This window comes from Oppia nitens, unplaced genomic scaffold (genome assembly GCF_028296485.1).
Source record: "Oppia nitens isolate AA-2021 unplaced genomic scaffold, nextdenovo-longstitch-racon4-pilon3 scaffold3_pilon_pilon_pilon, whole genome shotgun sequence".
Lineage (NCBI taxonomy): Eukaryota > Metazoa > Arthropoda > Arachnida > Sarcoptiformes > Oppiidae > Oppia > Oppia nitens.
Genome location: NW_026533221.1, coordinates 8,986,891 through 9,013,929, shown reverse-complemented (window position 1 = coordinate 9,013,929; position 27,039 = coordinate 8,986,891). Strand labels below are relative to the sequence as shown.

Here is a 27,039-nt window from a genome sequence, read left to right as displayed (position 1 = left end):
TAACGGTTACACTGGTAGTCTTGATACGGACATCCCATCCGAGAATCGTAACCCAAAAATTGACCGAAAACTATAATTTTAAAAATTAATTTTATATTTTTAAAAATATTTATCTAATTGTTTGATTTAAGAAAAATTTCAACTCTTACTATAATTTGTATTTAAAAATAATATAAAAATAACACAAAAAATTAATTTATTATTATTCATACTTTTTTCAAATTTTTGAATTGAATTGAATTTTAGTGATCATTACTTGCAATTCATTTAATGTTCAAATAATAATTTTTAAAATTAAATATATATATACACTGTATATTATACAGTATATACTATATATCTATACTAATAATATAATGATATTATACTTAAAATATCACAACAAATTTGTTCAGTTGTTTGTTTTGTAATATAACATTGAAAATATTTTTGTCAAATAAATTTAAACTAAAAAAATTAATCTCAACTTTAACCAGTTGAGAATGCTAGAAAGCATTTCCACACGAATTCCTAATCATAATTAAAAATTAAATTCAGTATGATAAAATAAAATCAACTATAGTTATGTAGAGTATCAAACGATTTAGTATTACAAAATAAACTACTATTTTCCTAAAAAATAAACTTAAAAACGAAAAAAATAAAAAATCAATATTCAAAAAAATTCAAAAAAATTCAAAAAAAAATTCAAAATTTTTTTAATTAATTTTTGGACACCATTTTCTTCAATTTCCTAAAAAATAAACAAAAAAGAAAAAAAAACAAAAAAAAATCAAAAAAAATTTGTAGCGGATAGTGGATTCGAACCTATGTTCTCGTGGGACAGACAGACCGACAGACCGACTTATAGAATACATATACGTATTCTTTTCAGGAATTCGTGACAAGTAAAGTTCGACACATATTATGCATCAGAGGTCAAACCAAACTACAAGTAAAGTTCGACACATATTATTCATCAAAGTTCATGGAAAACTACAAAAAATGTATGACACTTACTGTGAATTCAGAGTTCATGGAAAAATACAAGAAAATTACGACAATTACTATGACATCAAAGTTCATGGAAAATTACTATAAACGTACTACACCTGCTATTACGTCAGAGTTTATGGAAAAGTACTAGCAAGATATTATTTTTTATTACTCAATTTTTAAGTTTTCACATAATTCTATACTAATTAATTTAATAAAATTGTTCATTTTAAACAAGTACTTTTTTAATTTATTTAACATTATTATTTAAAATAAACATTTAAAATATATGAAATTTACTTACTTTTTTAATTTTAATTAGTAATTTACACAAATCTAAACTTAAAAATTTTAACACAATTTTCTCTATGTTCTTGATAAAATAAACTTTAAAAAAATTCAAAAAAAAAATTTAAAAAAAAATTCAAAAAAAAATTTAAAAAAAAATTCAAAAAAAAAATTTTAAAAAAAATTCAAAAAAAAATTTTAAAAAAAATTCAAAAAAAGTTTTAAAATTTTTTTATTATTAATTATTGGACACCATTTTGTTTTTTTTTGCTAAAAAATAAACTTAATAAATAAAAAAAATAAAAAAAAACAAAAAAAAACAAAAAAATGCGTAGCTGAGCCTGGATTCGAATGGGACAGACAGACCGACAGACAGACCGACTTATAGAATTCATATACGTATTCCTTTCAGGAATTCGTGAAAATACAAAACAATACTATTTAATTGCTAATCTATAGTATCAATAGAGTTTTGAATAAACAATTACTGATTAAAATTGTTTCTAAATTTAGTTCAAGAGTACAATTGATTTTTTTATATTGTTTACTAACTTATTATTTATAGTATAACAAGTAATTTATAGAATACTATTGTAAATAATATTTACTCAACTAATCTAACAATATGTTTATTTAAAAAAAATCAAATTTGATTTATATTATATTTAGAAAATTATTAATTAAATGAATTTTTATATTTATTAAATTAGTTAAAATTAAAACAAAACAATATTAACTGTTAATTTGACTATAATTACTGAGAATTATTAAAAATATTATTAGTAAATACTATTAAAATTAAAAAAAAAGTTTGTATGAATTATGTCAGAAGTGGGGTTCGAACCCACGCCCTCAATCGAGGACCAGAACTTAAGTCTGGCGCCTTAGACCACTCGGCCATTCTGACTGCGCGATTGGATGTGCACTGCGCTCCGTTAGATTACATTACATACCTTTAATATTGAGAAAAACATATATAATAAAACACTATTATTATTCACAGCAGATGCCGGTATACAAAGTTTTCAATTTACAAAACCAGTTAAGTTATACTGTACTACAATAATGTAGCAAAAATTAATAGATTAATTCTGTACTGTTATATACAGTAAAATTGTGCATTTTTCCAATATTCACATGTATTGTATGTACAGTTTGTCAATTATAAATGAAACCATAGTATTACCAAACTGTTGGTTAAATTTGGTCACACACTTGATATTTATAGCACAGAAACTTAACTAAAACCGATTTCCTAATGATTTTGTTAGTTATCTAAAGATCACAAGATTAGAGAGAGAAAGTCGAGACACAACAGAGTGAAAGAAAGAAAGAAAGAAAGAAAGAGAGAGAGAGAGAGAGAGAGAGATAATGTTCACAAAAATTAGCAAAAAATTTAATTAATTTCATTAAATAAATAATAAATAAAATAAATCTTTTTTTTTGTTTCTTAGCTTTGCTTCTTGTCTTAAATGTCGTAAACAATGCATAAAATAAACAAAAGACAAAATGTGAGACACAATAGTGTCTGACAGTGATAACAGTGCCGTATATATACCGGCTAATGGTTTGTCGGCTCATTACAAGTCAACTGCCATTAATTATTGTTAGACTATTTAATGAGATCTTACCGTAAAATTAAATAAATAATTAATTTTATTAAACATTTAAGATTTGTTTGATATCTTTTTTCTTGAACACTATTAGCACTATTATCAACAATTAGCTGTCTCTGTCAATGTATCGAAAAATTAATCTAATAATACTTTAATTAAAAAATAGGTGATTAACTAATGTTAAATAAAATTTAAATTAATTTTACAAAATAAAATCAATTTGTTTTATGAATTTTTAAGGAAACCATTATTTATTCGTTTAATTTTTGGTTAATTGAGATTTTTTTATTATAATACTATAACTCTAGTATTATTTTTATTGTTTAAATTTGTATTTTTTATTTAATTTGTGTGTAACAGTAAATACAGGTTTCATTAAAAAAAACAAGATTAAAATGATAAAACTTTTTTTTAAATAAAATCCTAACATAAATGTGTCGATTATTTTGGTTGCCATAAAAGTTTCAGTCATTAAATAAACATAAAAATCTCTCTTACAATGTTGTGAGGCATTGATTAATGATTAGTGTAATTAAGTGTATGAGCGCTCACACAAAGCCATCGGCGACAACACTGTGTATACATAACACCACCGCCAGAGAGAAATGCCTTTCCTCTCAATTGACATCAAGAACTTTGTGATTACAATTGATTGGCAAAAAAAGTTATAGCAAAGGTATATATATATATAGTATAAACACATTTATACTATAATATATATGCCATATACTATATTATATGGTTTATATGGGTGTTATTGAACCTAAAAATAATACCATTAAATGAAATATATACAAAAAACCGAAAAAGCACTATAAAAAGCTAATATAAATTGAGATTCAGAAAACTATTTTGTTTGAATGATCATTAAATGACTAAATAAAGAGTCGGTGAGAGAGAGAGAGAGAGAGAGAGAGAGAGAGAGAGAGAGAGAGAGAGAGAGATAATGGCATTGTATGGTCACAATCAAAAAAAGTCACAGACTAAGTGCCAGAATATTCTGGGCTTTTATTTGTCATAAATGTCGAGGTTTTAGTTTAGTTAGGAATCGAAATTAAAAAACATTGAGATATACTGTATGGCATACAGTGTATGCTGTGAATAAAACACAAACATAAAGATGGTTAGAGAGAGAGAGAGAGAGAGAGAGAGAGAAAAGAGAAAATTGTTATTTTAGACTTAAGTACAGCACATGAGATGTAATCTTAAAAGACCTGATATTAATGTTGTTTTTGTTGGGATGTGTTTACCATTTATTACAATTACATTCTTTTCTACACAAAAAATATTGTCTTATTTGGTAATATTGTCAAACATTATAGACATTTATATTATCAGTTTGTGTGATATATTTATATTGGTTTTAATTAAACTTATCTACATTTACCAATTGTCTTATATTTTAAAATAGTACAGTATAAATAAAGTACTTTTTTGTATATTTTCTAATAAGTAAAATAAAACAGCAAAACATTAAACAAAAAATTATTATTAGATAAATAATTATTTAAAAGATTATAAAAACAGATTTCATGATGTAAACTTAATGCAATTTTATCTTTTTTAATTAAACCAAAATAATAACAAAATTTTTGCTATCAAATTGTTGTGTAATACATTTGTATTATCGAATATAAGCTTAATATAGTCAATAACTTGTTTACATTATAATAATTTATAATTTATCAAAGCAATTATTAATTTTTTATATAAAAAATAGTTAATGCGAAAAAATATGTAATTTATATTACATTGAAAATATTAGGAAATAAAATATATTTCACATATTTATGATAAGTCAAAAAAAAAATTTTTTTGAGACATTAAATATAGCACAGTTGTTGATAGTCATTACATCATTGAACCGGTATTTTTCAAAGATATGCCATAAAAATATGTATATAACCTTTGAATCGTAAAACCATTTTGAGGATTTATACTAAAAATCAATGTACAAACAGTAAAGACATGCCACACCTTTTTTACAGTTTTTCATAAATATGATATAATCCTTAGAGAGAGAGAGAGAAAGAGAGAGAGCAGATGTTTTGAAAACGTTATGAACTATTGTTATGGACACAACCTGTTTGTCCGGTCTGAACATAAACATAGAAACTAATGTTAAATATAGAGAATTGATGTCAAAATAAATATATTAGAGATTTAAAACTACAGAAAAACAACAACAATAATAATAATAACATCGAAAAAATAACAATAAGAAAACAAAACAATAAAGATTGAAGTTTACTAATACATAATAACATTTACCTGAATCATAAAAAATAGTTTTATAGTTTTTTTCAAATAAATTATAACATATAGAACTAGTATTATATAAATACAATATATATTTGTAAAAATTTATACACATTTTACTGCTCAAACCAATGCTCAAACCACTAATAGTATTTATATATAACGTTAAAAATTAGCCTGGTTTCTAATATATAATTGTTTAAGTCCACAATTATATAGTTTGAGGTAAGTTTTTATTGTTGTTATGTGTGTTTATTTCGGTTTTATGAAATGACACCTTTATAAGAGATGATTAAATTGCATAACTAGTTATTATTATATGTGAAAACATGTATCTTTTAATTATGGGGACAGTTAGCTCTAACTGGTTCTAGTTAATCAGACAAAATTAAGTGCATATATAGTAAGGTAATATGGTATTTTCTAGTAAAAAAAGATTAAAATTGTGGCTAACAATAACTTTTTTGTGAAATAGTATTAATGGCATTATATTTATAAATGAGATCTCGCAATACTTAAGTGTTTTTATGTTATAGAATAATACATTAATATATCCATTTAAAAATTGTGTGCGAAAAAAATAAAATATAAATTAGTTAAAAATAAATCACTTGCACAACAAAAATTAATGATAGTAATAATAACAATAAAAAAAGAGAAACAAACAAAAAAAACAAAATATAAATATAAAGTATATATTAAATATATAACATATTTTAAAATAACCACATTAAAAAATATAAAATAAAAACGTATATAATATAATTGTGTTGCCAAAATAATTTTCAATTTTTTAAAACTCTTTGTTGATATTAATAGAGAAATTTTTAACTGAAAATCTTTAAATATTGACCCATTTATTTACAGAAAAAAAGTTAATATAATGTTTTAATGTTAAATATTTATTAATATCTTTAGTATTATTATTATTGTGTATTTCAATCAATCAAAATATTATCAAAAATAGAGTTTATGATGAGATAATATTGAAAAATATTTCTCATTTTTTCTGAGTCTATTGTTTTATTGAAAACTCTATGACTTAGCAACACATTTAAATAGATATAATCTTTTTTGTATTTATTTATAAAAAAATAATTCAAAATATTATCTTTACTTGTTTAAGATACAATATTTCTATTCATAAAAACATTTAAAATTTAAATTAATTAGTTTTTTTTTAAAAAATAAGAAACCAAATTATATAATAACACAATAAAAATATATTTAATTTCTTTATTATTATGAAATAATAGGCTTAAAATATATTTTCAAAAAAGCTAATTGTGTCATACAATTTACATATAATATATAATTTATATATATATATAGCAATCTGTATACGTATTTCACTAAATTAATTGTTATGATAATAAGGGGATTATCTCTCATTTTCTTTTTTGTTAGTGAATCAATAATAAATTATTTTAAACTTATATTTATTATTATAATTTTCAGTAAAATAAAGTTCAATTTAATAGCAGTCTGTGTGTGTGTGTGTGTCGGTACTTATCTCCGACACAACAGCACACTATTAGTCGGAGCTTTTACTAAAAAATATTAGATAGTATAATAAAAATATCTAATACATGGCACGGGTGCCGGTAAATCACCAAATTGATGAATATATTTATATATATCAATATATGTATATGTATTTAACTCAGTATTATTAGAGATGGTATATAAATACAGTATAAAAAATTTAAGTGATGAATACTATATAGAGGTTGTGCTGTTTAATAATAATACTTGTGTTCAAAATAAGGGCTTTCTTTTGCTTAAATAATAATAATAGGAAAGGTATTATACCCTGTTTTCATAAAGCAATCTCTCAAAGTATTTTCAAAATTTCTTAATAAAAACACTACTTATACTTGACTTTTAAAGTTAACAAAAACACAAAACTTTGAGAGAAAGTAGACTTCAAATACTTAATAAAAACCATACTTACAAAGTATGAGGTAAAGCACATGCGTTACACATATATTGTATTTATTATATTATTTGCAATTTTTGTATTAATATTTTATGTCAATATAAATATCAAAATCTAAATGATTAATAAATATTAATAATTATAAAAGTAATGCTAAGTATAACTTAATGAAAACGATTTTATACTTTACTTTGAGAGAAATACTTGCAGAAAATGCTTTATAAAAACAAGGTATTATAAGGACTGACAGACTGAGTGGAGCGCCGGAAGGCATAAAAATAGAGCAGATGGTCGAGACAAAGATCATCACACGACTAACACATACACACACGACATACCCAACAAATACTATTCATAGAAAGATTATTTACACTAATAACTAACTGTCCCCCAAAATATGTAACTCATGTGCACTAACAGACAGTTGACTGTCATTAATAGTATCCAACAAATTTAGTGTACATATGGCTGTATACTATTTATAATATACCTATCGATCCCTTATTAACTATGCCCTACAGGTATATAATATAGACTTTAATGGGACAGATAGGGGTGTCCAATGAGTCCAATGAGTCCAATGAGTCCAATGAGTCCAATGCATACTTGTGCTGATGATCAGCGAGAAGTACATTAAACTGATTAAAACAAATACTCGTTGTGTCAGATATTTCACATGAAAATTGTTAGTCATATTAAATATGATATGTCTTTTGTAAACACATCTGTCAATGCATTTCTCAGTGTTATTAACACACGTTTGTATGGTTTGAGATAAAACAATATAAACTATCATAAAAACCAAACAAATTGTGATATTATTATTATATTATATCTATACATACTGTATGACAATGAATTGCTAATAATATACAGTAATAATAATTATAATAACAATAATTTACTTATTTTATATTTTATATTTTATACTATTGTTTTTGTGAGAAACATATTTTTAGAAAAACCACAGAAACAAGTTTTTTTGGGTATAATTTTTATTTCACATATTATTATCTATGTTGGTATAAAAAAAAATTATATACTGAATATTTTTAGTCTTATAAAATGCAAACAAAGATAACATTTTTTGATACAAACAAAACTTGACTTATGAATAATTTTTTTAAAGTAAAAACTTGAGAAAAAAAACTTATAAGTAATGTATACCAAAATATCAAATAAATTTTCTTGAAATTATCGTCAATTACCACAAATATCAAGTTATTATTGATTTAAATAAAATAAACCACAAAATGTTTGCAAATATTGATATTCATATATTAATGTGTTAGTATCAATAATTATTTATCAATTTACATATTAGTTTTAGTAAATTATAATAAATAAATATTGTCGACATTTACTGTTTACAATATTTAACAAAATAAATACAGTTATATTATACTAAGATCATATTCAACTGTATTTAATTTATTTAAAAAAAAACAATTGATATAAAACTAACAATTATAAAAATGATACAAAAAAAATCAATATTTTTCTATTGTATGAAAAAAGTATTTTAAATTTCAACACAACACTCAAGACTATTATCATAAGTTATTAATTTTACTGATAAATTAAATATTTATTAATAAATTTTATCAATTATTTCTAAATAACAAAAATTTAGCAAAATATTTACCATAAAAATATATTTAGCCTATCGTATAATGCAATAGTTAGTCTCTAAATTGAAATGCAAAAATATTATAATTATAATCAATATAAAGTTTATTACTTTAATATGTGGTAATTTAAATGATTAAATAATTAATAAAAAAATAACAAATGTTTCGTTTTAATATTCAATTTTTATTATGAATTTATGATAAAATATTACAAAAACAATGAAAGAATTACAACAAATTACAATATGTATAAAGATTTATATATAATTTATATATATTTTAAGAGACTTTAATAATTTAACATTTCTTATAATATAGTTATTTGTTTATAAAAAGATGGCTTATTTTTGTTTTGTTTTTTTTAAATAGAGATTACCATATACAATATTATAATAAATAAGCATCATTACAAATAATATAATTGTAAAATAAATTATAAATTATTATATTTTTTAAATAAGAAATCAATTTTAAGCACAAAAATAAGATGATTAATAATTATTTTAACTCCTACCTTAAGAAATAATATTATTTAAAAAATATTAATAAATTTTTTATAATTAAAAAATATTCATAATTATTATAGATTTGTTTCGTCTGTTATATTGTTGTTCACACAACACAACAGGTTATTATTATTATTATATCAGTAATAAAAAACTTGTCGTAGTTTTCATCAATAAATAAGTGTAAAAAATATATTTACTAATAATAATAATAATAATCGATATCCAAATAGATATCCAGAGTTTTTTTTGCTTATTATTAAAACTCAATACAAACAAATTGTTTGAAGTCATTCCAGAGTTGATGATATATATAATATATTATTGATTTGATGAATGAGTTTCACATTTAAAATCAGTTTGAAATTATTAATAATTAAAATAATAAAAAATTGAGAAAAAACCAGAAAACCAGTTGTGTTTGGGTTGTGTTAATTGATATCACATAAGAAAAGTTAGTTTTTTTTGTTTGTATGCAATCATAAACCGTTGATTATATGGTATATACTAAAAAGGTTATCAAAAATCACACACAGATTTGTTTCATAATTATTTAGATAGAGTAGTAGTAGTAATAATAGTCGTGCGGTTGTTATTCAATAGTTGTTTTTGTTGTTGTTATTGTTGACCAGTTAGACGAGGGGCAGCTCCGGTATATAATTTTTCAACGGTTGATGGGTTATCTGCAAATGTCCTGATATAACAAGTAACTCATCAATGGTTTGGGAAGTGACAGTTGTTCGGCTTTTAATGAGTTAAACCGCGATTTGCCGACTTCTCGGCGGATCACTTGACGGCACAACTCTTTCAATGGCAACGGTTCCGCTATTTTTGTAAAAAATAAATTATTTTATACATTCGTTAACAATAATAGTCATAACACTTACGGTCTAAACCCCCGATGTATTTCATACTAATTTCGCAGTGACCCCAAACTGAGCTCACAATTGGGTATAGCTTTTTGCCGCGCAGTCCTCGAAAGGCGACACCGAGATACTGGCCATCAACGACAAAGGCAAGTGTGCCCTCATCCATGTCCAGTACCACATAGAAAGAGTCGGGTACAACAAATGTTTCGTCATTGGACAGTATAGACGGATATGTGAGGCCGGAGTTGTTTTTCAGGTCGTGATATAATTTATTACGTCCTAAATCCCAACCCCACGACTGGTCATTAGCGCCGACCAGCGATTGATAGCCGTTTGTGTGTAAATTAGCCTCACTTGTGGCCACACCGACAACGGCATGTGTGCCCCGTTGACGGGTAGACCACGACATTTGCCAAACATGCATACCTCTAGTGTAGCCAACTTTTCCGCGAATACAGTCCGTGCTTTGGGCCACAGGATGTCTATGAAAAGTGGTCGGATCGTCCTCTTTGACAAAGATATTCAATGACCGGTCCTCTGAACTCCAGCCGTGTTTAGACTGCGTCTCATAGTTGGCGGGCGGCATATCCAGCAAGAGGTCCAATCGTGCGGGTCGTGAGCTGTCCAGTAGATCCTTAGTTCGGGAAGCAATAGATGAGGAGTTATCCCGACTGATGGGAGACTTAATTGAACTGACTTTTTGCCCCATAATTGGCGCAAACAGTTGAGTTGGCCAACGATGATAGGATGTACTACTTGTGTGGTTGTGTTGATACACTACACCGACGGGTCGGTAGATATAAAAACGCGGCTTAACTTTCAATGAAGTCTTTAACGGACCACACTTAGCACTTGCACTGAGGTTAGCACTGGTAGTCGTATTACTTGTTGATGTCGAGGAAGTCGATGGACTGTTAGTTTGGTGTCGATGCTGTGCTTGTAGTTGTAGTGGCGATGAGAGATCACATCGATAGAGACCATAACCCGAGTAAAAGCTATTTATGCTATAAATTCAACAAAAAAAAAGTTTTATTAGATAAATATTAGGTAAAAAAACTTTTTTATATAGTATTAGACAAAGAAATTAAAAACTGCTTTATTTTGTAAAACATGTGACACATTGTACGTTAAATTCAAATTCAATGACATTTCATCACAACATACACTTAAATAATTGCTTATGAAATTAATATGAAATTTTAATCACAAACAACAAAAAACATCATATAATTAATGCAATTATATTTTGTTAATTACATTGTATTTGATGTCTGTTGTCATATACACCACATGTGATATATTGTATATTAAAAAATACTGTATTATTAAAATCTATTTACATATTCCGTCAATTTATATATTGATAAAAAAAATTACTATTAAAAAGTCATTTGAATTATTAATTAGTTATTTTTTTTATTAAAATTATACTATAAATAAGCACATCATTTAAAAAATGTATGAAAATAAAATCAAGTGATATATGATTAATACAAGTAATACAAATTCAAATCAAAACTGTTGTGTTTAATAAAGACAAGGATATTATAGTCTGAGAGATATACATACAATAGTATAAGTAATGACCAAAAACAGTAATAAGAGACAGTCGTATCGTATAAAGTCAAACATATTAAGAGTCAAATTTTATTGATATAATTATATTAATCGATATATAAGTTGGAAAAATTTGTGTGAAAATTAATCTAAAGTACAGTATAAGTTTGATTTCAACAATAATAGTCAATTAATAACAACAACAACACATACCCGGGTGTCAATCTATGATCGTGTAATACAATGTCAATGTTAAGCAGCGAATAAAATATAAGTTCAACAAAAAAAACTTTTAAAAAAAATTATTTCTTATAAAAATATTTGTTGTTATAAAAGTTTGATATGAAAACTATAGTGAAAAAAGTAAAGTAAAGGACAACTAACTGACTAAAAACCTTTTATCACTGACAACAAGTCATAGTCATTACTAGTATAGACAACAAGTAAGTGTGAAAAATGTGTGTTAAAAGCAAGTCATTCACCAGAAAAGTCATACAAAAACAAAATAAAATAAAATCACAAAATTATTATTTCTACGTTTTTTTTCGAGATATCACTATTGCATAACACACTAACAACACAACAACTTAACTCATCAATAGTTCAAAAACTTTTTTTCATAGCATTTCAACTGTTGATATTATATTATATATTAGGAGTTAATAACAGTTTATGCGGTTCATCATTATTATCATATTATGAGATCAATGATATTTTTAGTGATCACACAAAACAATTATTCAATTTTCATCAATTATTATTAGTAATGATTATTATTATTAATAGGCATTAAAATGTTTTTGTGGTGTTTTTAGTCAATTTGTTACATAAAAACGCATTAAATAATAGAAATAAATATTATTTGAACATAAATAAGTTATAGAGAGAAAGAAAAAATACAGTTTATATTCAATATACACCATAAATGCATATAAAATACATTTTTATACATACATATACCGACTGTAATGGTATGAAAAACATTATTATTATGTATTTTCAAGTTTGTTGAACTTTATATTCAATCATACAGTGATAGTGTAGTGACATATCATATACATTATACAGCATACCGTACAAACAACGACACTAACTAACTAAACATGTAATCGTATCATAAGTTTTTATTATAATTTAATAAACACAATGATTAAACATAAAAATTTAATATATTTCAATCATTTGTATTTACATTGTATATCTATTTATATCTTATCGTTTATAATAATATTTGTGAAGTTTTAATTTATATATTTACTGTATATGATATATTTACAAATGTTAGTCATATTGTAATTGTTCATAATAGAAAATAGCATTGAAGTGTATTTATCACATACTGTATATTGTATGCTATGGTTTACTGAATACAAGTCAAGCGATTATAATACTACTACTACTTCTAATTATTATTATTATATTATAATAATAATAGTTTGTGAGGGAAACTCCTTTATATTTAGATAGTTTTAAAACTTGATTATCATCGAGGGATATATATATATATATATATATAAGTATATGAATATGACTAACAATTTATTAATAGACTCCTACAAATAAATTGTTATCAAATATGATATATTAATAACATTGTATTTTTTTAAAAAATATGAAATATACTAGTAAGTTAGTACAGTAAAAAATATACTGCTAATACTTGTATTACTGTATAAATATATTTATAGTATATGTGTATAATTATATATCACACATGAAATGGCAAATTTATAAACAAAAACTTTTTATAAGATAAAAAAGTTGACTATTTTTGTTATTATACATGATATACAATAAATAAATATAATAAAAAAGTTGTTTCAAACAGTGATTTAAACTTTTTGAATTCAATAAGTTTGTCTTTTCTTTTATAAAGTTGTTGTCAACAAAAACAATATATTTGGATCACATTTGAATGAATAAAATAAAAAAGTATTGTTTGAAAAAAGTTATCACAAGAAAAAATATATAAATACATTATATCAATAATTTTTTAGTTGTTTTTAAGATAGTAAGTTATATATCAAAAAATAAAATTATTGATTGTATTGTAATGTAAACACATCGATAATACATACCTATCAATATTATAATACATTATATACTAAACCGGAGCACACAAACACAGATATAATAAAATATAAAAATATAATATTTATAAACCAATGGCACAGTTATGTAACAATAATGTATATATATATATATATATGTTATTTTAAAGTCATATTAAAACATAAAGTCAGTTGTTTTTTGTTGCTATTTTTGTATAAACCAAAGACCATTAGAGTCTATGATCGGTGAGTGAGTAGTGACTGTGAGGACTGGTGTATGAGTCACATAAGGAATGGTAGCTTTTTCTTAGTGGTATAATATTTTTAAGAGTGAGGTTTTGTGTCAAAAGGAGCAAAAACTCTATGGCCTTAACAACAGCAACCCAGAGCTCACAATACATACACAAACATATAATATAATTGCTTGAAATACTACTACTATTTTTGGCCACCAAATATAGGTTACAACACATGCAATACAACTTCGCCAAAGAGAGAGAAAAGAGCTAACCATTCAATATAAGGAGCACAGGGAGATTGAGGAGAGAGAAAGACATACAAAACACATAAGCGATATTTTCAAAGATTCTTTTATGTATATATATATATATATATGACTGGACTCGACTCTGGACTCCCTCTTTAAATGAAATACTACTCTGAGAGGGACTGAACTGAGAGAAAGAGAGAGAAAAGAAATATTTTTAAATAACTCAAAACTGCATCTCTTTTTTGGGCAAACATCTGCTCAATAGAGATATGAATGCCCCATAAATATATGACTCTCTGTTAGAGGCGACTTCTTGTACGAACAGAGGGACTGACTGGTAGTCTTCCCGAAGCACACCATATCCCTGTGCCAGACGTCTGCTGTTAGACTTTCTCATTCATATAAAAAAAGTTATTAGTTTTGTGGATGACTTGATGAGGACATTCCTTCGGGTCAAATCAGCACACATTGCATATCTATAGCATAGCTTTTGGTGGATAGGGAGCGCACGTTCCGGCACACGAGTCGCACACTGCCTGCACGTACCTTTCAATTTAGTTATTAGTTACTTATAGTTGACTACTGTATACAGTGTATAGCATAACCAATAAGAAAGCACTGGTAGTTATGTGGAGGACGACAACAACATCAACACTATCAATGAACAGCTATATGTAAATTTTTGTTTGTACTTTATTTTATTAAATATAGTACCGGTAATTAATAACACATTAGAAAATAGTTTTTTGAAATAGTACTTTCAATTTTAGTTGTATTTATAATTTTATAATTTATTAAACATTAATATCAAAAATAACAAAATAATTTTCAAAATAACCAATTATAGTCTATTATATTATCGCAATATCACAATGAATTTTATTTTATTTATTTTTTATATATGAGCAAATCAATTGAGTGGAAAATTAATTTAGTTTAACGAACAATACTGATAATAGTGTAGTATAATTCCCAATTGTAGGGTATGTCATATCATATGATGAGCAATATTAGACCTAAAAATACATAAACATAACTTTTGGTATTTTTTTGGTCAAATGGGAGTACTATTGATGTAAAGCAAACAGTTGTGTGTCTGTTGTGTATCTGTGCCCTCCGGGGAAAAGGTATGTAACACATACACAAAGGTGGTACTCATTGAGCAGCTGTCGCTTAAGTTTACTGACTAGTCTGTGCTCTCTCTCTCTCTCTCTCTCTCTCTCTCTCTCTCTCTCTCTCTCACACACACACACACACACACACACACACACACACACACACACACACACACACACACACACACACACACACACACACACATCTATCTCACTCAAAATTAGATGCAATATAAAGTACATACAGTACGGTATATATATATAAATAATCAAAAACGATATGCGAGAGACATGTCAGTTATTCTCTCTCTCTCTCTCTCTCTCTCTCTCTCTCTCTCTCTCTCTCTAAAAGCTGTTAAAGATATGATAATATAATATAATAGCGATCACTGATCAGCACTCGTATCTCTCGTGCCTCACCTGCTCTATGTTTATATGAATATATATATATATATATATATATATATATACTATAGTACAGATGCTACAACTGCACCAATATGTTTAAGGATGACTCGTATTTTATATTAGTTTAACACTCAAATATTTGGTGTGCACACTAACAAAGAGAGAAAGAGAGAAAGAGAGAGAGAGAGACTTTTATAACCGCAATGAACTAAACCCTAAAACCATTGCACACTTTGTATATTTTGAGAGCAGAAGGCACGTCAAAACTTAGAGTGTTTTGAGATAACGGTGCCATTTATATAGTCTCTTCCTTATGTCGGACAGATAGACACATACATACATACATACACTTATATAGTACTGTAATAATCACACGATGAGAGACTATTAGGTTACTCCTATTGAGTGAACTCTTGAATTATTGTCTAATCCAACAAATGATAGGCAAACTCTGCAACAAGTTTTTAGAGATATAACTGTTTCTATGTTTTGTTGATTAAGACCTTCAATTACGGCCAAACTGTTGGCAATGAATTTTTGTTAAAAACCAAAAACACATTTTTTTAATTGTGGAAAATTAGTATTTATTTTTTTAAATATATATAATTATCACAAAAAAAATATTTATTGTCATTATTATTATTATTATAAAGCATTTATTGTATACAGTATATGATAGACAATATACTTAAACTTGATCTTTAAACTAAATTTTGTTACTATTTTTTCGCAACATATCATGATATAACAAAAAAAAACTTTACTTCAATTAAAAATAAATAAAGAAATACTACTCATTATAATTTTTTGTGACACATGTTTATAAAACACAAATATAATAAAAAATATCAACATATAAACTATTGCAAACAAACAAAACTATAACTGAAAATATGTTATTTGGAAAATAAAATTTTTCTTTAAAAAAACATACAAAAGTGTAAAATATATATAATATATTACGACAACTATAATTCACATGACTTTCATCATTAATCACATCTCAAACAATACGAAAAAAGAGTTGTTTTTGTTGAACAAAAAAGTTTTATATACAGTATATAACTCATAATGTCTTTTGTTACCTAAAATCCAGAGATTTTTCAAATAAAATGTGAGACACATGTCTTTAATTATTTTGTTGTTGAAAATACTAGCATTTAATACAATAAATTTTATTTAATATAATATATTATAATACCTGATATGTAGTTGTCGTCGACAACAGTGAATCGCTTCATGAGATTTCAACATTGAATTACTGACTATAACTTCAGCAACAATAACACAATAATAATAACAAATGTTTTACTCATTTAAATTACTGTGTATTATAATTTATAAATACATTGAATAGTAATTTAAATGTGATATAAAACGTTTGAATATTCAAGTTAATTACAATAACAGACACGAAATTTTGGTGTAATATATATATATAATATGTATGAATATTATACAGTATATTATAATAATGGTTGTATATTAGATAAAGTATATCTAAATAGTAGTCATAATTAACAGGTAATTTCATTTACAATTACTCTACACTTAGTCAGTCTATAAGCTTATGACAATTTTGTTAACAAACATATGATTTGTCGACAATGTTTAAAAACAAACAGAAAAACTTTAAAAAATTATTTTAAGTAAAAGAATTATTAATAAATTAAATTTTATGATTAAAATAGCTATTTATGAGTTACTCATTGAGAGAACTATTCAACATTTTAATGATAATATTGTATATAATATAACGAAATAGTCATTATCACAAATCTTGAAATAAAACTATTATTTAAGAATTTTATTTCTATTTATTTTTATTTTATTAAAAAAGATTACTACCTATTGTATGATTGCTAAAAAATTTTCATATATATATATATATATATATATATATAATGTGCAATGGCATTGGTATTGTTTAAATTTAACAATAATAAACAATTTTTTATATATGTTATTAATAATAATTTATATCTTTTATTATTTTTTATTTAATAGTTTTTTTTTTTATAAAATTCACTCAACACTGTGAGAGACTTTCACACATTAACATTGAATGATATTAAAGAAATAATGATTTTATTTCATCTTTTATTTCACTTTTTTTATTTCAGTTTTTCTTATGTTTGTGTTTTATTGAATGATTTAAATTGACATTTTGAATGGTATGGACTGTTAGATCAGTTATATATTTGTGTTATCTCTCTTAAAACACGAAACCAACAAACAAGTCATCTAAACCTCGAGAGAGAGAGAGAGAGAGAGAGAGAAAAAAATAGACTGTTTTGGAGTTTTTGAAAACAAAAATTATTGGCAAAAATTATGAAATACTGTCAAACATTTTAAGCAAAAATTTTGTTATAAAAACAAAGAAAACAAATGACAAAAACTAAAGTGTGTAATAATATATTATTTTTTAGTTTAATTTTTTGTTTTGCAACAAATATAGAGTGAATCGTTTGGAAACATTTTTTATTTTTTTTTTGTTATAATAAACACTTCTAAGATTTAAAGTCGACTTAATACAAGATTTTTTATTTTCACTTATCTCTCTCTCTCTCTCTCTCTCTCTCTCTCTATCCATTTACACACTCACTCAGTCATTTTCACCCTCAATCTCGATATATTAGATATAAAAAATAAAGTTTCCAAAATAGCAAAGAAATATATTTTTGAACAATTTATTTTTGTGCCTCAAAGGAGAGAGAGAGAGAGAGTTTTAGTTTTAAAATTAAATCATAAAATAACGACTTAAAGGCAAATATAATGTTATATAACTTATATAAATAGAAATAAAATAAAAAACTAATTGACTCAAACAATGTGAAAAAACTAAAATATAAAATAATTTTTTTTTATTAAACAACAAACTTTGTTAAGCTTTTATTATTGTATATAAATTTATAAATATATATTGATGACCGAAAAGTCTATATCTAATATTTTTTAAACAAAAAAATATATAAATATATAAATCATTAAAACATAACAACAATAACAGGACATAAATGTGTGACAGATATGGTATTTTTAAAGAGACAATTATATATACACAATATATTGTTGTTGTTGTCGGTGTTAAGTGTAGAGTGAAAGGGAAAGGGTGTGCACAAGGAATTTAGATTTTGACTGTATTAGAGACTAGTCATTGTTGAAGACAACTGTCCCAAAAAAATAATGGCACACATATGCGCTGTTGAAATTACATTTAGTTATATTTTTTGTTGTTGTAATACATATTTTTTGGAGGTCAAGTAGTTTTTATATCATTTCCACAATTTGTTGCACAACTTCTCTAGTGTTTAGTTATGTGAATCATTTGATACCATATATAACTACACTTATGGAAAGCCTATAAGAGAGAGAGAGAGAGAGAGAGAGAGAGAGAGCATAGTATAAATGCTTTTAATGACTATTTGATATATATCTTGTGTGAAACATATGTCTCTCCCTTTAAAAATCACTGACAAAGTATATACTGTATGTTCAGTCAGTCATTGACATTCATGGATAGGGAGGCAATAGAGAAGAAGGCGACAATATATATATATTTTCTATTTATGAGAGGAAGCAAAGGAAATGTAGGAAAGTGATGGCCAACAGGACTATTGGATCACATGAAATGAAAGGGCAAACAGGAAGCCGCTCCTCACACACACACATATACAGTATATATATACTTTTAGATTCAACTCTCATGTGAGCTACCGTTCCCAAGAAACTCATGAATGATATAAGAATTGAAAAAACATAATGAAAGCGATCATTGACCAGAGGTTAACCATATTATGATATATGAAGTCATGAATTAAACAATTCATATGACTTTGAGATCAATTAAATCATTTAAAAGGTCACTTGAGTTGGGAAACGAGACTTGAATTGATTATTATAATTATTATTATTCACTTTATTATTAAATACAATTTTTTGATACAATTTAAACGATAAATTCCAAAAAACCTTAAAAATTATTTGGTAAATCAGTTAAACCAAATTGAGTATATAAAAAATATTAAATATTTTCTTTGACGATTATTATATAATTTTTTTGTAATTGTTAATAATTAGACTATAAAAAATTAAATACTGAAACATATGTTTCTCAACTGAATCACAACTTCAAAATCAAAGATTTTTTTTTATAAGTTATTATATTATAATTTATAATTTTCAAGTTTCTCAAAAATAAAATCTATGAGAATTTATTATAACAATAGTTTAGTCAGTAACTTATACACCAACAATAGGTTCATGAGCGCCCGGGTCATACAATTTGTATACATAATGTTCACTCAGATAATAAATATACAAAAAAATCATTTTCTCATCAATAGTTGATATTATAAATACAGGCAATCACTGGGGAAACGGAAAAAGGAGATTAACTTTTTAAAAAATATTGTATTTTCGACCAATTTTTTCTCAATAAAACACCGAATCAATGTATGATTTGAATGAATAAATAGGAAAAATCGACCGAAAAAGACCTACAGTTTTCATTGGTATGGTTTAGACGGAAGTGTCAGGATGTGAGGCATTTGATATTGCTTAGGGAGATGTTTATGATGAGCACGATATTTGCTTACAGCAGTCATATATAAATGAGTCATATATATAATACTACTGTATATGATATATATAAGATCTGCTGTATATGTCTAGTGTTGGCCATCATCATCAACAACAACATTGAATATTGTTTGAGAGCTTCAATAAACATACAATCAATAAGCAAATAATCAAACAAACAGTGAGCGCACATACTATAGCCATAATGTTAAAAATATACAATAATAATAATAATAGAGTTGGGGTTATGGATGCAATATTTGGAAAGGGATATCGAATTTCCATTAAGCATAATATATATATATTTACAATACCGGTATATACACAATATATATATATAATATATATATAAATAATTGTCCTCTCGTTCATCAATCTTAAAGTATAGTACTTATGCCATTATTTTTATAATAATAATAATAATAATACTAATAATACTATACAGCAAAACCTTATATTTAAGTCAATAATATCAAAGTAAATAGAAATTTTATGTTTTCATTTAGAATAAAAATAAGTAATTTTAATGCAATTATTGTATTTTTAAATTATATTTTGAATTATATAATACTATGTTTTTATAGTTTATTTTCGTTTTTCGTATGATAAAAATTATATTTATATTATAAAAGTATTATATCACTTATATGAATAGAATATAAATTATTAATTTATGTAAATAATTTGCTAAATATATAAATACTAGTTTTTTATATTTAAATAAAATTTTTAAAATTGTTTAATAATAATTATCTAAAATAATTAATAAATATCCTCATACATTGTTTAATTAAAATAAAAAACATTATATGTTTGTATTTAATAAAATATTTTTTGAATGAGACAAAAATAAAAAGCTTTTAAGAAATTATTTTAACATTTTTGTATTTTTAATTTTAATTTTCATATACAATATACAATATATTATTTATGTAATTATTATTTCTATCTATCAATTGTATAGTTAAATATATTTTGATTGATATCGTTTATGTTATAATCGATATAAAAATATTTAGTTTTTTTTGAAAATTTGTTAAAAATAAATAAATGAATTTTTAAATTTTAGTTCGTAGAGCATGAATACAAATTGATGAAATTTATTTTCTTAAATATATTGACAAATAAATTATATATTAATATATTATAAAACTAAAAATTTTAATTTATGATATTATTTTGAGTAAATATGAAATCCTGTTTTCAAACTCTCATTAAATGATGAATATAATCATATTTAATATATTTATCAAAATAAGTTTATAAATATACATATAAATTGAGGCTAATTTGTGGCACAATTTTATTATCATATTATATAAAATCTATTATAATATGCAAAACAACAAAAGTTTAAGATTTTTTATTTTGAAATATAAACAAAATTGTTACAATATATTATATACTGTGTTACATATATATATATATTGTGGATATTTAGTCTATAATTTAGAATACTGTATATATATTTAGTATATCTATATTTAACAACAAAATACTTTATATTACTTTAACGTTTTATATATTAGAAAATATTTTTCAATGTAAAGTTTAATAATGTGAATAAATGAGAAAATAATGAAAAAATTATTGTTTTTTATTATAAATAATATAAAGAAAAATGTTATTTAAGTTTTCTATAGTTAAAGGTCAGTGAATGGCTATAGTTTTTTAGGTGTCATTGCAACGTAAATAACTTAAGTATTGCTAATATTATATAATAAATATGTTTTATTATTATTGCTATATTAGACAGCAAGTCATAATAACAATAATCATAAAATATAGATAACATTAAGTGTATATAACTTATGAAACAAAAAGTGTTTATTTTTCATTATATCTGAAGCTTTTCTTTACTTTATATATTGAATTAAATATACAAAAAATATAGACATTATTATTATTTGAGTTACGCAAGTAAATGCTTCACCAATAATATTGTCATCAGTAATAATAATAATAATAATAGTAATACTAATAATCTTTATATTAGTCGGTATTAATGACATAAAACATGAGATAAGAAGTTATTATTAAGACATATAAAAGATAGTAAAGAATAGGACAAAGAATAGAGAAAAGAGACATTATATCTAAGATATTATATACAGTTATGTCAAACAAACAAATATAACCTTTTAATATAATGTTAAATAAATATATTATATAAATGTTTGAATATAAAAATTGGATATTAATAAATAACTTTACAATATTTTAACAAAAAAAATGTAAAATAAAATATAAAAATTATTTATAATATCATTATAATTATTAGATTTTATTTTTGTAACATATACTATATAATGGGAATTACATGTCTTGATATATAGAAAAGCAAAAGATAAGACTAAGAGATAAATCTTATATAATATAAGTTATATTGATATATCTTTTTAACTATAATAGTGGTCCACTTTGAAGAAAGAGAGAGAAAAAGAGATTTAAAGCTGTGATTTAATCGCATCTTTTAGTCGTATATTTACTACAAGTAGTCTATAAATATAACTTATGTTATATATAATAAATATATATCTCATAATAGACCTTCAATTTTGAAAGAAAATGATTGACTCATAAAATAATGAAAAAAAGGTACAAAAGTAGGCAGAAGTTCATAGTTTTTTTTGAACAAATATTAAACTTCTTTATATATAAATCGTAAACAATATTGATATATAAAGAAAAAATAAAATGCTATGTAATAAACGAAAATTATTTTACACATAACTTATATATATATATATATATCTAAAGTAAAAATCTATAAAATAACAGTAAAAATAGATCCAAAAACTGTACTAACTTTGTAAGTGACGTTTTAGTCATTTATTGGCAAAATTTACTGATTGCATCTTTATATATATATATATATATATATATATATATATATATATATATATTATTGTATACTTTATATATATATATTTATATAAACACGAAAAGCAGACCCTATTTGATGATACAATTGAAAATTTTGTTTCCCAATGCCATTCAATTGTATTCAATAAAATGAATAACCACTGACTCAATAAATTGAGTCCAAAACTGAGTTTTCCTATTATTATGATTATTATTATTATTACTAAATTATTATATCTAACAACAATTTGTTGTACCAGTTATTGGTGATGATTATTATGATTATTATTGTTGTTGTAGTATTATTGCTAACCAATGAGAAAATTTAAGTTTATTATTAGACTTGTTATTATATAGTACAACATTTTGACAATTTTTATTGAATTGACTGCCAGTGGGAAAGGGATGTTAGAAAGTCTAGTACTTTATAATATATGTCACTATATATTCTGTTTTGTGTGAAACACGACTATAAAAACTTTGTGTGCAAACAGTTACTGACATTTGATTTACCAATAAGTTTGATGTGTATTCGTTAACATAGACTACTCATAGATTTGTGTGTTAGTCTGTATGTACTCTATGTATGTATGTGTGTGTAAATGAAATAAATTTAAGGCAACAAAATAAAGATCAAATGAAAAGTAATAAATGTCTAAAAAGATAATCAAAAAGTGATAGTAATGTTATGTCAATATAAATGTTAGTTAGTGTTAAACGAGAGATGAAATGTTTGAAAGATTTAGAAATTTAACGAAGTTTTAGATGAAAATCATAAGCAATGGGAATAAGTAAAGACATGTTTAATAAGATGACTATGAATGGGATCAGTATGTGTTTGCACAGTGAGGTATCAAACATAGCTATAACATTGACAGATTGATTAGAAAGTATGAGTGAATGAGAGAGAGAGAGAGAGAGAGAGAGAGATGGTTAGTGTTAGGCAATAATCAACTCAAATAAGTGATGGCAACTCAAGAGATGGTTACTCAACGCCAGTGTTGATACAAGTAAGAGGTCAACGAACCAGTCAGTCAACGGTTTAGGTTTTAATAACATAAACCATACCCACCTCTTAATGCCAAAACATATTATAGGATAATATCTATGCGAAACCGTTACTAAAAGTACTTTTAACTCTTTAATTACTGTTAAATATATAATATATAAATATATTCTATAATTATACACTCTCTTAAAACTAAGATAGACTCTGAGTTTCCCAGAGATAAGGCATGAAATTGGCCGATAAGACAGTCATATCATAGACACACACACTTCCAGTTGTGACACCAACTCTATAGCAACCGATATCTGAGTTTTTTTTGGTAACTGACACCAACAGACAGTTGCTAATAGACTGTTCCCTATTTAGTCCTTTAAGATTATAAATGTCTCACAACTAATTAATAGTATCGGTAACAACAACAACATTGACAATAAAAACAACATCAAATGCAAAAAAATACTTGATATACATATATATATACGTATATACAAACACACACACACACACACTCACATACACACACACACACAGGGAAATAAATTTAGGACTCGTTTTTAATTACTTGAAGTTATCAAAGCAGTTAATTATATACAAACAAAAATAATTGTTTTATTTTTTACATTTGAAATACAAGCTTGATTAATTATTGTTATCTGATAGTAAATGTAGATTATTTTTCAATTTAATAAAACTGGTAGTAAAATGTTTGCACAGACCCTTCAAACGGATCTGTATTTATTTAGACCCACTATTGCCAATAGTTTACTGTCCACTAAAGCTTTAATTATTAATAGCCAAATACCCGGTGTCTAAATGGCTTTAAGCTGTATATCTTATGGATGTCCAGTAATTTTCACGCCATTCTCATCCACTCTCAAGTCAAACGTGTGTTTAAACGGCAAATATATATCAATAGACAAACAGTACGGTTGTGTTGACTCTCATTTCTGGGCATCGATTTGATGGCAGCTAAAGATCAGCTCAAATAATACTATCATATATTGTATAGCATTAGTGAAACACATAGACTGTATAAATGAATAAAGGATGTGACGGCTAAAGATATGGTTCAATAGACGGCTCAATACGACTATTACTATTGCCATGTTTTTGAAGATATGTTTGTTGCCAAAAATGCCTGTCCATTCAGTCATACATCTCATCCATTTACTGAGTCAATGAAAGATAGGCTATTGAAGTCGTGATGAAAAAATGTCGACAATTTATTTGCAATAATATTAGAGAAAACACAACAATACAAAAATTTTATAGTAAAACTTGTCTGTAAAACATATAACTTACTATTTTATATACAGATATACCTAACGAAAAACATTAAATTCAATATAAGCCGGGTTTAAGTGTCTATCTCTTTGGATATTTTTTGGTCATTTGTTTGGATGTATTCAATGTTTTTATTGATTGGATAACTTAAGGGAAAAACTATTGAATCAGAGAGTGAATGAGTGAAAAATATTAGTAATTGAAAAAAGTATTGAATTTTTTCTGTTGACCTCTTATGTTGCTTATATGGATTGTATAAATAGAAAATGTATTGTAATAATCAATGTCTAGTCATATCACAAGTTTTTATATTAATGAGAATAAACGAGAGTATATCCCTTATATTTTAGTAAAAACATCAATTGAAGGAAAGGGCTGATAGATATCAGGGATATCTATCATTGTTAGACAACACACTCACAGATACACAAAGTTGTTGTGTTTTTTTGAAGGAAAAAAACTAAAGTAACAAAAACTTTGTTTCTTATTTATGCCTAACTTTTTACTCTTAAAAGTAATCAAACATTTCCTATCAGTTTCTCTCCCTCTCAGACAATATATTAGACACATCAGTGCTTAAGATATATAAATGTAACAAACGTTAGGATTTTTCCACCAAAAAAAATATAAGTCTTAATGAGAGTCATTTAGTTATATACTATACAGTAAGTATTGTATCAGATTTTTAAGAGATTTTCAGTCACTATTACTGAAATAGCATCCATAGTATAGTAGATATATTACACAACAAAAGTCAATGTAAGTCATTTCACTTGTTGTCAGTCACTGATAGTTAATCCGGATCCATATCCTCTCTCTCTCTCTCTCTCTCTCTCTCTTTCCTAACACAAACTAATTGCTTGTAATTAAAATTCTTTTCAATAGTTTTTATTTGAGATAAAGTAAATTAAAATTTTTCATTTAAATAGATTAACATTATAACGCATAAATAGTCATCTATTAAAATATTTGTAAAATTAAATATATATAGTCTAAAATATATCTTTTAAATTTATTAGACTGATTTTATGCTAACTTTCACTTATAAAATGTAATGATTAATTATTTCCATAAAATTATATGATTAATGTGTCTTAAAAATTGTCATTCAAAACACTTAATAACATTAAAACATCTTTTTTCTCTTTTTAAAAAATATTATTTATTAGTGATATTCTTTCAAGAATGCTATCAATTTATAAAATGTTTTAATTTTATTTATATATCGATCATTTAATATTTGAAATTATACTATATATAAAAATATTCACATTTGATAAACTGTAAAAAAGTTTGTAATGCGTTTTAAATATTTCTTATATATATTACAATAATAATTACAAAATTTATGGCTTATACAAAAAAGTACTATATATGACATTTTAAATAGTCATTTATGACTTATATTTTGAATGCATTATTTTTAAAAAATTATAATATCTTTCAATATAAAAATATTTAGATATAAAGTAATAAAAAGTAATTTAATATACATAACACTGAAAAATTACAAAACATTTATTTTTATTATTTTGCTTTAGAAGCTATTGTCTCGTACTGTATGTTGAGTACAGTGAGTATCAAAATAAAAATTTG

General features: G+C 24.5%; 1 protein-coding gene and 1 non-coding gene across 7 annotated transcripts in view; both read right to left on the bottom strand.

Annotated features, from left to right (window-relative positions):
* Positions 1–2,086: 2,086 nt before the first annotated feature.
* Trnal-uaa (transfer RNA leucine (anticodon UAA)) lies at positions 2,087–2,170 on the bottom strand. Its single transcript has one exon. It is a non-coding gene; the product is annotated as a tRNA-Leu (tRNA).
* A 7,242-nt stretch (positions 2,171–9,412) lies between these two features.
* Positions 9,413–27,039, bottom strand: part of LOC128957410 (protein gustavus-like) — a 34,164-nt gene continuing 16,537 nt past the window's right edge. The window contains exons 2-4 of one of the 6 annotated variants that reach the window (XM_054303155.1): positions 10,781–11,087; positions 10,102–10,717; positions 9,413–10,039 (exon numbers count right to left, since the gene is read on the bottom strand). In XM_054303155.1, coding sequence (XP_054159130.1) covers positions 9,894–10,039; positions 10,102–10,717; positions 10,781–11,087 — 1,069 coding nt within the window. In that variant the 3' untranslated portion in view covers positions 9,413–9,893. Of the gene's footprint in view, positions 10,040–10,101; positions 11,088–11,209; positions 11,258–11,652; positions 11,713–11,853; positions 11,925–16,905; positions 16,997–27,039 lie in introns of those variants that run through there. The other 5 variants (XM_054303156.1, XM_054303158.1, XM_054303159.1 and 2 more) reach the window with 5 other exon arrangements.